The 12913-nt window shown below is 43.9% G+C and overlaps 1 protein-coding gene across 1 annotated transcript; it reads left to right on the forward strand.

The window, feature by feature from the left end:
- The first annotated feature begins 11242 nt into the window (after positions 1–11242).
- Positions 11243–12289, forward strand: LOC105913012 (myosin light chain 4-like). The gene has a single exon (XM_012842039.2). It carries the CDS (start codon positions 11498–11500, stop codon positions 12104–12106), a length of 609 nt encoding a protein of 202 aa, XP_012697493.1. The 5' UTR covers positions 11243–11497; the 3' UTR covers positions 12107–12289.
- Positions 12290–12913: the final 624 nt, after the last annotated feature.

Consider the following 12913-nt stretch of genomic DNA (forward strand, 5'->3'; position numbering starts at 1 on the left):
AAAAACAGGCCGCGTCTGCACAACTCATCTCTTTATGTTGACGTGCCATCGTAAAGAGAAAGGTCACCAATTGGAATTGACCATGTTCACTCCATGCGCTATTAGGTAACAGTATCGCCCAGCAGCCAAATGAGGTCTATGGAGAGAGAGCAAAAGCCTAGGGAGACGGCAGCATATGCCAGGCACACACATACAATCTCTCAGCCTGTGTAAAATTGAATTCACCTCTTTCCAGATTCATTCCTAAAATTGTCATAATAGTGACAGGTAAAGCCCATGTGCCTGTATGTGCCTCTCCTGGTGGTTTCACTGCGGCCATGGTGTCCCATAAAGAGAGAGGGAGTCATTGCAGACATGACTGACCTTATTGGCTGGTGTGGTGGCGTGTGTGCATAGACCAGCAATCTGGAGAGCTAGCAGCCCAGGTGCACATTGCCTCGTGGGCTGTGAAATTCAAGGAGAAATTCTTCTTTTTTTTTTCTTTTTTTTCTCATTCACTTTGGGTCCGAGAATAAACCTACAGTTTGATTAAGAATAGGTCTAAGAATAGGGCCTGGTAAAGTACAAAATGCAAGCGCAGAAAAATGTACAACAAAAGGAGCTGAAACGTACAGGAGGCAATGACAAAAGGAGCTGGGATGTACTGCTTTGGATGCACTCCATGGCAGACGGGAGGGGAGGGGACGCGAGGGGAGGGGAGGCGCTGCTCCCTGGCTGAAGATTGCAGTGTAAGCACGGAGGTTGCCAAAGGAGTCAGGCCCTCCTCACCAGGGTTCACGCCCTTCCGCATGGCACGCTGTCAAATCACTCAGCGGCCCCACACGGGCGTGCCGCAGCTGCGCTGCACAAATCGAAATTATCAGGTCAGGAATTAGCCGCAGCGGCTTCGCAGTAGTGTAGTTGCTCAACCCTGACGAGGCCTTAACTGAACATGTCACGCAGAGGGTTCATGGAACTCTAAAACTCACAAAACTTCTTTACACAAGCTTTTATTATACATGTTTTGTGTACTATATTCTGCAGACAATTTGAGTATCATATTCCTTCTAGCTTGTGTGTGTGTTCATATATATATATATATACATATGTATACAAATCAGTGTATTTTCATGAAATCACTGTTCACATGTTTTTAGAAGATAATTTAATACCACAGCATACCAGGCTCTCTCCTTCTCTGATTCCCTCAGTGACTGAAGCCTGCGGAGCATCCACACATAGCCACTGCTGCTTTCATCTGCGGTCCCCGGCACAGGGGGGGCGGGGGGTTCGGGGGAGCGAGAGCCCCGGTGGGAGAGCGTCCCTCGCCGTCGTCCCCTCATTTATTTCTTTATTTATGCTCTGCTTCTCCTCTGATGCATTGATCCCAGCTGTTCGCCGCACATGACGTTTAGTTCAATAAAAATCTCTGGGTTAATATAGGATGAATGAAGTGATTCATCCAGCCCCCAGCAGCTGCCAGGCCCAGCGGGTACTGTCACACACGCACGGGGCTTACTCCATCTCCTGAATGTGGAACCGTAGACTAGCTGGGGTCACATTGCGAGGCCCTGTGTATGGCTGTGTATGTCATGCTGGGATCTTATGCTGATAAATTGTTTGCAATCAGCTTTTCGTTGGGACATTCCGAACACGTTGCGGTAGGTATGTTTTCCCTGTAGACCCGGTCAGCTGGATGGCTGGATGGCTACATGGATGGATGGATGGATGGATGGATGGATGGATGAATGGATGGATGGATGGATGGATGGATGGATGGATGGCTTGAGAGCTGGCAGGGTGGTGGACCGGATGGGAGGCCAATGACTAAATAACACCAGTACAGACTGACATCAGGATTAAGGGAACAGGGGCCACCAAATTGCTCTCGTGTTACCGTCTGATAGCACAGATAAGCCATGTCCTAAAATGTTGTTGGACTATTTTTATCCCATCTTCCCCATTGGACCGTTTATCTGACTAGTGGGGGGGGGGGTTCTTGGGGAGGGGGGGGGGGGAGGGACCTAACCTACTAAGCACCTGAAATCCTGGCAGCCGAAGGCAGCGCCTCTTGATTACTCCAGGAACTTTTTTTAGAATGATATACGGGCACTGAGGTTTTAGAGATTTACGAGGGATTTGAATTCCTCCGTTCTGTGATTGAATGCTTTTTTTCATCAAAGGATTATTAAGTGGTCCCGAATAAAATAGCAAGCATTTGTGCTTGTTTCAATTTGGAGGGAAATCAGTGAGATGTATGTTGAACAGATGTTACTTCCCACGGCTTAAGTGGCGCAGATGTATGAAGCGTAATGGTTTATCATTTCCTCTGAGTACTGAAAGTCTGGCTCCTTAAGCCCAGACATACATTAGCCTGTGAAGGCTTTCTGGCCTTGAATACAATATCTGTTTGCAACAGGCCAACTACAGAAAAGGGCAACAGCTTCCCCAGCCAAATCACACAGGACTCTACTTCACTCAGATGCTCTTTGAGAAGCACTTAGTTTATTAAAAAAAAAGACGCAAAAAAAAAAAGTTGGTTACCTTGGGAAATCACGATCAAAGCCGAAACAGCAATTAAGCAATAGCAGGGAATAATGAGATTTGATTTGGCTTTCCCACTGATCTGTTTGAACCAGCTGCAGCACGCGCGCTGCATCAAATGAATACTGATTTGAATATTAGGGCTGTAACGGAGCTAAATGCTCACGGTGGAGCGCGGCACTGCGGAGAAAGACAAGACGCATCCTCCGAGATAACGTGAGGAGGTTTGTGTTATTGTCCAAAACTCGCAGTTTAATGAATGCTTGGTAAGGCCAGCGCTCAGCAATCACACAAGTGCTGCCTGGAAGCATATTGGTTAGCTCAGAGAGACACCTAAGGTCATCAAATGATTGAAGTCACAAATGGACAGCAAGGACACAGAAGAAATGTTTAGTCCTGTGCTACACGGATTAGTGGCTGGGGGTAAACATGCGTCCAATTCGTCTGGAGAGAGAGCGAGTGTGAGAGAGAGAGAGAGAGAGAGGAGGAGGAAAAAAGCTGGGTAAGCTTTGAGAAACCCCTCGTAAGCTTGTGTGCCTGCTTGATAAACAGGTACAACGGATTCGCAGACACGCTCGGCCGAGCACCCCCGCCGCTGCAGAAATAGCCCAGCCGGCCGCGGCTCTCCGCCTCAAAGCCCGAGACCTTAGTCTTCCAGCGCAGATGGAGAACGGGCTTGAATAACATGGAAACTTCCTAATCTCTCCCCAGATCCCCAGCCTGGACGCGGAGACGCAGGCATCATTCATATTCTTAGTAAGGGTAGACAGGCAGGGGCATTTGGGGAAAGGGGGAGTGTGTGTGTGTGTGGGGAGGTGTTCGGGTGGCAAGGGCTTCTGGCATTTTCTGGTGCTCGGCCACGATCTATTGTTTTGTGCGGACAGAAAGCCCCTGTGTGAGTGTGTGTGTGTGTGTGTGTGTGGAGCCTAAAGGGACGGGGTATTTATAGTGTGCCAGGTCGTAAAAGTAGATTGATGGGGGGTGAAAACTAGGGGGGCAGTTTTCACATTTGACGACAATTCTGATGGGAGCTGGTGAATGCAGAGCTCCCCTGTAACGTGAGAATTACTGAGACTTAGGCAGGGCTATGACAAGTCGCAGCATCTCCCTCATTACGTAAGTGGACTGGAAGAGACGCTAAACAGGTGGAAGCGTTTAGCAACAGTCAGTCATATGGCATCATGTGATGAAAAAAGATACATTTTCATGTATAAAATACTGTTTTACCCATCAGCCATCACCAACACCACCCATCAGCCCAACCCACTGATTTAAATTAAAGCTAAAACAAATTAGAGATGTATAATACAATATAATATATCATACAACAATATGATACAAAATCGATTTAGTGATTTCATTGTTCCCAGAATGTATTCATATTTGCAGAACCCTGTTAATTAAGTTGTATGAATTTCTACATGAATGGTAAAAAGTAGCTAAACGCTCATGCAGTGCAAAGCCAGTGAATGTTCAAGCCTTTCCCTTGGTCAGCCATTTTTCTGGATCTCAAAGTATAATACCCGTTATTGGTTCTTAAACATCTCTTAAAGCATAATACTTGTCATTGCAACATGGACCTTATTCCCTCACCTGAAATTGGGTTGTTTTCAGAGAGAAAACTTTTGAAAACTTTTTCATCTGACTCACTTTTTTAGCTTAGAAATCATTGCATGGTTACAATTCTGGTATTTTCAGCTGTGTTCATTCTTCTTGACATTGTGTGAACAAAACTTGAATTGTACGTGGGATACCAAGTAGGATAAGAAGCCATATACCTGTATATCCTTGCATTCCTCCACAGACAACCTGATATTTATCTAACTAAATAACTGTAATTTCCTGTTCATCCCAGATAGACAGTATTTAATTTCCTGGTGTTCCACAATCCTTTCCTGATGACTATGGAACTGGAGCAGAACCAGATTCCATTAGGAAACTTGACATTAAAGAGGTTTGAGAGTAGAGTCCCATGGCAACATGGCAACATTTCCATTTTAAAATGGATAAATAATGTTACAACCATGAAATGCAAACCGTGGTGTTCAACCTGAGAGCCTCACCTCAAAACCAAACCGTCAGGTAAAGAGTAATCAAAATGGCGGCCTCATTTTATGAGGTTCTCTTTATCATGTTGTAAACTGTATTATGCTTTGATTAATTTCAAATTGCTTGCCTTGCTTCAGTAGACTGTGAAATGCACTTTCCTTTTTGTAATTTTTCAATTTCTATTACTGCAACCAGGAGAAGGAGAAAGGGACACCAAAAACTCAATGACAACAGCACTTGTATAATTACGAAGGCCGAGTATTAATACAGGCAAGTGGCGGTGATTCATCACTCACACGCGTAATTACATTGTATATACAGATGTCTGTAAAATGGTTCAAGCTGCATGCTCTTTCTCATTCTGGCAGAGGGATAGAATTCCACGGCCCCTTGGTAATGAGAAATTCTAATATGGCCTCTCAACGGTACTGAATGTGGCATTGACACAGTATTATGAAGGGAAGAAGTCAGTCTCTCATGTGATGTGTATTTCAGCCTGAGGGGAAATGGTTAGAGTGTGAGAGAGAAATACTGAAACTGAAGTAGAAAATTCACCTGCTCCTCAGTCATTTATCATCTCAACGCAGATAGCAATTTTGATTTTACAGTTTTTCACAGTGGTTATGGTACTTTTCTCAAAACAGAATTCAATTTCTCAAAACTTTGTTCAACCTCCACTTCATCTAGTCACTTGTACCCATAACAGCAAGTTCTGCTTCTTTGGGACATTTTTGAAAATGCCTTTGCACATTTATGCAAAAAGGTTTGTACAATCGTGTGCTGTTTAGTCTTACCCCCCAAACATCTAGGTATCCATTCATTGTGTAAGACAGTCATCACATGCAAATGGGTTCAACCAGTTATCATTATGTATCAACCATATGCTTCATCAGTTCCAGTGACATAGTGTGTTTCGAATGTTTGCTAAATGACTTGCCATTCAAACCTTGATTGCTTACATGTGATTGATAAAGGAAATATTTATTTTTATTTCCAAGGGGAAAAAAAGAATGTAAAATCTCATAGGCTACCGAGCCAGAGTGGGTGTGCCAGGCCAGCATCAGAGAAAATCCAGTAACAGTGTGGGACACTAAATCAGACATTGTATTCAGTCATATTTTCTTTGGGCTTTACGATGCACAAAATCTTACCTTCCTTACTTAAAATCACCCACAGGGACTTAATTCATGGGAACGAGAGGGAATTTGTATTGTCAGAAACAGCATGACAAAGTCGTACTGTACGTGGTAATTTGGGTCGATCAAGAAAATCCACAAAAAAAGGGGATGGTTTGGTGGACTCTGATTGGTCACATTACTATTCTATCTATTCTGTTTTACTTGGTACTTTATCCAATGGCAAAACCCTTTTGTGAATGAAAGTGACATATCTATGACCATCATCATTGAATAACATTACTTTCTTTCTCAACGAATTTATGTGGTATCCAATTGTCCCATTGTTTCTCAACAGGTTATTTTTATTGCTTCTGTCCAGTCTCTCAAGTCTGCATCCTGTTACGATATTCATTAACAATCACTTGGAGCCTTTTCGAATTGTTGTCAGTGACATGAATAGCCTTCAGCTTGCTAGGAAATGATGCAGCAGTTTGGTATAGTGAAAAAGATACAGTCAAAATATTGTCAACATGACTAAGTAGTTTGACTCTCTTAGCCATAGACAATGACAAAATAACTGTTTTGATGGAACTGACATGTTGATTGACGTAATTTGTTACTTTGGAGACCTAAAGTAAGCATTTTGAGCAAGTTTCATCTTAAACAGGTAATCCATTATGTGGTGCTGTTTGTACGAATTGTTTCAAGAAACTTACTCGCTGTTTTAAATGCGCTAAAGATGATTCAAGAGATGTACCAAACTAAATATTTTATGATTCACCTTTTGTGTACATAACTACGTACATATACGTAGTTACCTGCCTAAATCATGAAAGAATCATTCATCAACAACGCCTTTTCATAATTATCTTTTATTTCCTGAGTACTTTTGATCCACTCTTGTTCAATAAAAATGCTGGATCCAGATCATTTGCCTGTAAGGGACATTTTCCAGCTATCCATGAAATCCCACATGTATATTTTCTATTTTTTCCCGTATCTTCATATGGTCCTCTCACATGGACCTATACAGTAGGACAGTAGAGACAATCTGTCACAGACCAAAATGAACACTGTGCTACTGAATTGTTGTGCATTGTCTTCTAATCAATGTTGGATTAAATCCAAACCTAATAATAAATCATTGTGACAAAAAGCACACAGTGCGTCTCCCCTTGCAAACGTGTAGAGCTGTCCGTATCACATCAGATCTCTAGCTTATTACATGTTGCTCTTATGGACTACAGCAGAAAGGCCTTCGAGGGGCCATTTGTCAATTGTGCGGGGCTGGTTTGACATCTCGGCCGGAGATCTCCTGGGCGTTTCTCTCCGCTCGCTCGCTTAGGCCGTGAGGGAAATGTGGGGCACAGCCTGGTGGTCTTTTATTAGATCATGACTCTTTTGTCCTCGAGTGAAATGTCAGCTTAGTCACCACTAGTGTTAACCTCGGCCTCCCGCTACCCCTCCAGAGCCCACCCAGATTTCCTGGCCCCCCCCACCCCCACCTCCACGCCACAATCCCCAGCCTGGACTGAGACAATCTGGCCCCTCGGTCCCATTCCTGTCTTATCTGCCGGATTACGAGTCGGTGACGGTGGTGTACTCACCGATCCCACTGAAGAGTGCGGAAAAAAGCATTCCTATCCCACTGGGTTTCCAACCTGGGCACAACAGTCGCTTCGCATGCCCTGGAAACCTTTACTGCGTCGCTGCAGCTGCGGCGTCTCTGCATGTGACAGTGAGGGCTCATCCCTGTGGCTAACGCCAATGCATGCTATGCTTGTCCAGTTCTAAGAATGAGAATCATGATCGTGCTTAAAGACACCACCATTTAAAACAACTGCATTGTTGCTGTTGCTGTTTCTTTGAATAATAATTTATTAAACGAATATGAATGTTATGACTGTAGACATTTTGCATTTACCTGGGTCTCCACACAGTTGTTCCTTTGCATATGTTTATTAAAATGAATATGAATGTTGTGACTGTACTCATCCTGTATTTACCTGGGTCTCCACACTCTCTGGCACGCTGAGATAAAGCGACATGGAGCCGGCTCCACTTTAGTGCCAAGTGAAAGCCCACTAATGCCTGAGGCGAGGCGTGAAACATTGCATTATTGGAGGGAAAATGTGAAATGAAGACGTGAGGCATCTTCTGCTTCCTCGCTTGGGGATATTGCTTACTGACCTGCCCGCGGAGGTGCACCCGGCCCATCAGCCGAGGGCCCCCCTACTCCATAACCACCATTAGCGTATTTGCATAATTTGTGTCGGAGCGCTGATGGGGAGGCCCGAGTGCTGACTCTCAGGCTTAAAGTGCGCGCCGCTCTCCTGATCCACTTGATTAACTTTCTGCTCGTCGCACGTTCTTTCTCTCTCTCCACAGCCTCGAGAAATAGATGGTCAATAATAATGTAGGAATATCACGTTCATACGATATTCATGAGGGCATGAATTCAGAACTGGCTCCCGCCCTCCCCTCGTTGTTTCCAGGAGAGTCACCTCTGAAGGTCAGCTTGCAGCTGGTGTGCACTGGTGTAATGCCATCAATTATGCTGAGTTTTCAGTGCAGGCTCTCACACATACTGTAGTGTCCCCATGCTATGGTTGAGCCTGTCAGTGGGGTTTGTTTCTGTTTGCCTTGTCAAAAATGCATGTCGTAAATATTGTATTTTAGAGGAGAATTGGGCCCAGGTGTGCTCATTTTCTGAAGATAAACACAGAGTCTGTACACTTTTCTGTACAATTTGTACTGAACACATTCTCTCAATGCTTCTCAAGATTCCCAGAGATGGTCATTTTTTAATACACACACACACACACACACACACACACACACACACACACACACACACACCAAAAAGCCAAATAAGGACAAAGAAGTGGTCTGTTTATCTGAGTATACATGGGATTGTGAAGCCGGCCCCCTCTCTCTCTCTCACAATCACCCACACACACACACACACACACACATATTCCTAATGCACAAGAGATTGAGACAGACCAGCGTGATCAATAGTTGAGCGGTAACATGGATAATGTGATCATTCGATGCCACAGTGAGAGTTCGTCTGTACCAAGAAGATGAATTACATCTGGAGTGTAAAATGAAAAGTTGCTGTAATAGATTAAAACTGCATCTGAGAGTGGCCTATCACACACCCGCCTTCACTCTGATAAAATGAAATAGATTGGCTTGTTTAATTAACAGTAATCACCTCTAATGTGGAGGAGATTACTGAAATCACTCTGCCAGACCCACCAAAAGAGCCTTTCATGCATTAACTAAAACAGCAGACAAAAACATCATGCCAAGCTAAAGCCTATATCTTCTAACAACATAAATCTTTGGCTTTCATGGGACTCTGTTTTAAATTCTATACCGTTGTTGTAGGATTATGACATTAGACTCAAAACATTTTATCCATTAAAAGCTCTTCTTCCAGATTGCCTCAGCCTATTGTTCTGTCTGGACCAGTTGTTGTGATCTTTATCATAGAGGGCTTATTCGATATAATTGCATTTAATTGTAAGCAAAGTATGAAGTAGGGTTAGACTAATAGATGCATAATGGGAGCTAATTTGAATCTCATGAATGTTATCACTGTCTTAACATTATTTTGGTTTCAAAGTCTGTTTTCTCATGTGCCTTGCACCGCGGAACTACAGCTTGCGTCTAGACTTCTCCCGACCATTATAAGGAGACTATAGGTTAGGTCAGCATGGCCTCTTGGTTGTTCAGGAATCAGGATGACACGTGATGATAGCATGTTCTCAAAGGTGAGTCCTTCTCACATTCCCTTTAGTTGTCAGTCCAGTGTGTGCGCTCAAACTAAATCTGGTGTTTGTGTGCGTATTACTGACTGCGTAAATGGGTAACAAACAAAGTGGCCTGGACTGAGGGAGGGCTTTTTGATTTGCTGTTGATATCAAATATTAACAACTTTTCACCAGGATTGAGGACTAGACCTTTAATTAACTTTTGTGTGACTATTCTTGTTTTCTTGGTTAGTATCTGTGTATGGTCTTGAGAAGGGTTATGAGATACTGTGACTGTAGCTAAGGAATCAAACAATTTCCTATTGAGATAAGAGGCTCTTGTGTAGACACGTATGTTTCCTGTAACATCCTGTGCAGACACGTACTGTAAGTATCCTCTACCTGCGCAGACACAAATGTATCCTCTATCTGTGCGGACACGTATGTATCCTCTACCTGTGCAGACACATATGTATCCTCTACCTGTGCAGACACAAATGTATCCTCTACCTGTGCAGACACGTATGTATCCTGTAACATCCAGTGCCCATGGGATTCCGAAAATTGTCTGCCTTACCTGAGTGATTTGTTAATTTCAGACAACAGTGGTATATACATGTATGTTTTAAAAAACATAGATGAACACACACACACACACACACACACACACACACACACACACACACACACAAACACACACAGACAAACACAAACACAAATAATGAATCTAAACTAGGCTGTGCCAGTGTGATCTGTCTTACCGGAATGATTTAACTCTCCATGCTACATACTAGTGTTCCCTTTACACAACAGCAGCATGCAAGTTTGAATAAACAATGAGGAACTCCACCATTTACAGACCAACATACACACACACACACACACACACACACACATTTAAACAACATTAATGCAATCCTTCTCTTTATGTTCCCATCCCAACCCAAATCATCTGATTCCCATTACACATTCAGTAAATTGGATTCAAACAAAGGCTCCAAAATGGCCTGTAAGAAATTAAATAAATACATGTATATGTAATGCCCCAGTGACTGCAGCATTACAGTGCCTACAACGTAGAACATATTCACATCACGTCAGCAAACTGGAACCTCTTCTATTAAGTGTCCTTACCTAATACACGTATTAATTAGTCTGTTCAGTGTGCATTCAGAAGGCATAGATATTGTGGAGGTATACGTAGATATAGAGGTATCTAGGGTCACGAGTAGATGTAATGGTAGCTTTTGTGATATATGTACTTGCATGAGAACTACATAGGAATTTTAATTACCTACTTCAGTTCATTGACCTAAGAGCACTTAACATGATGTGGGACGTCTGCACGTCACATCAGACATGCTATTTCTATACAGCAGCTAGCTTTGGAGTCAAACAGATCGCTCAGATCAGAGGCAGATGCAGTGGATCAGTGGCTAAGTTCATTCTTTGGAGTCTTTGGCTTAAATAAATCGAATTGGCTTGAGAGTGATGTCCAGTGGCAGGGCTAAGTCTGGGGACGGAGAGCGGGGCTCGGCATAATGGATCTTGCAGTTGCTGCTGGGTTTAGGGAGGGTCGTGTCCACGGCTAAAAACAACAGCTGAGCACAATGGCTCTCAGTGACCTCATGCCCAGGCGCGGTCTATTTCAGATTTCTTCCTTTTAAAGAGTGGCAAAGGGTCAGTGAGTGTGTGTGTGTGTATACTTTTGATGTGTGTCTCCATTCTTTTGTCTCTCTGTGTGTGCGTATCTTATTGTGTGTGTGTTTGTGTGTGTGTGTGTCTGTCTGTGTGTCTGTCTGTGTGTGTGTGTGTGTGTGTGTGTGTGTGTACGTATGTGTCTCCCTTGTGGGATGCTCCCTTCCCAAAACAATATAAAAGCTTTATCAGAGGCTTTGGCCAACTGTGCTCTGACCTGCCTCCCTCCCTATCACTTGTCTCTCTCTCTCTCTTTCTCTGACTCCCCGTCCATCCTACCCCAGCTCAAGCGGGAGGCTTCAGTCACCCTCCATCAGCAGCAGCAACAGCAGCAGCATCACCAGCACCATGGCCCCAAAGAAAGTGGAGGTCAAGAAGCCTGAGCCCAAAAAGCCCGAGCCAAAGAAGGAGGCGGCTGCCCCGGCCAAACCGGCCCCGACTCCAGCACCGGAGCCAGAGGTACCCAAGGAGCCCGACTTCGACCCCAAGAGCATCACCGTGGAGTACACGGCTGACCAGATCGAAGAGTTCAAGGAGGCCTTCCAGCTGTTTGACCGTACGCCCGCCGGCGAGATGAAGATCACCTTCGCACAGTGTGGTGACGTCATGCGGGCCCTGGGTCAGAACCCCACCAACGCCGACGTGCTGAAGGTTCTGGGCAAGCCACGGCCGGAGGAGATGAGCAGCAAGATGGTGGACTTCGAGACCTTCCTGCCCATGCTGCAGCACATCTCACGATCCAAGGACAAGGGCAACTTCGAGGACTTTGTGGAGGGCCTGCGCGTCTTCGACAAGGAGGGCAACGGCACCATCATGGGGGCTGAGCTCCGTCACGTGCTGGCCACCCTCGGTGAGAGGATGACGGAGGACGAGGTCGACAGGCTGATGGCAGGGCAGGAGGACGCTAACGGCTGCATCAACTACTCCTCTTTCGTCAAGCACATCCTGTCTGGGTGAGATGGACTTGTACACAGGAAAAAAGGACAAAACAAGTTGTGGGTTTTGAATTAATCTGATCTCAGTTCTTAACTGGGCACAACAATATTGGCACATCTTAATTTCTGTGAAACAGGAGCATGGCCTCCGTGTGCACATGTAATATCGCACAAATTGTAATAAATAAGATCATCAACCGTGAAATGCTGGCCATTTTTTGGAGGCGCAAATAGTGCAATCTCTGAAGTGTGAACGCTTGTAATTACAAACACATCGAATGCCACGCCAGGAAAATGTAACTGGAAATTGGAATGATTGTTTTGTTGGTTGTACATTCCAGTTATAGGGTGGTCACATGCATAAACATGTACACACATTGAGATGTGTAAATCTTGCATATGCATTCATTCTTTTGGATTTGATTAAATCTCATCAGTACAACACTAAAGTTGAGAATGCTCTACATCACAGGTCTCTCTACTGATTAAGAGCAGTGCTAAAACAAACAATTCATAACCTTTGGTACTGCATATTACTGCATGTTGCATGGTTTGTTCATGGCTAATTACCAACATAAGTGATGACAAGCATTACTTTTACTATAACATTACCTTCAGATATGAATGCAATTTACAGTGTGAAAATAATCAAAATGAGTTATTATAAAATTTGAAAAGTGTTTCATCAAAGTTTCATGATCAAATATGATTAATTGTTGATTACTGATTGGATTGTGGTTTTGATTAAAGAAAATCAATGAGAGGGAGGGAGTCAGGACGTTACTCTAAGAACAAGAACTGTAAACAGTGTTCATGTCAGCATCTGTTA

Source organism: Clupea harengus, chromosome 12 (genome assembly GCF_900700415.2).
Source record: "Clupea harengus chromosome 12, Ch_v2.0.2, whole genome shotgun sequence".
Classification (NCBI taxonomy): Eukaryota; Metazoa; Chordata; class Actinopteri; order Clupeiformes; family Clupeidae; genus Clupea; species Clupea harengus.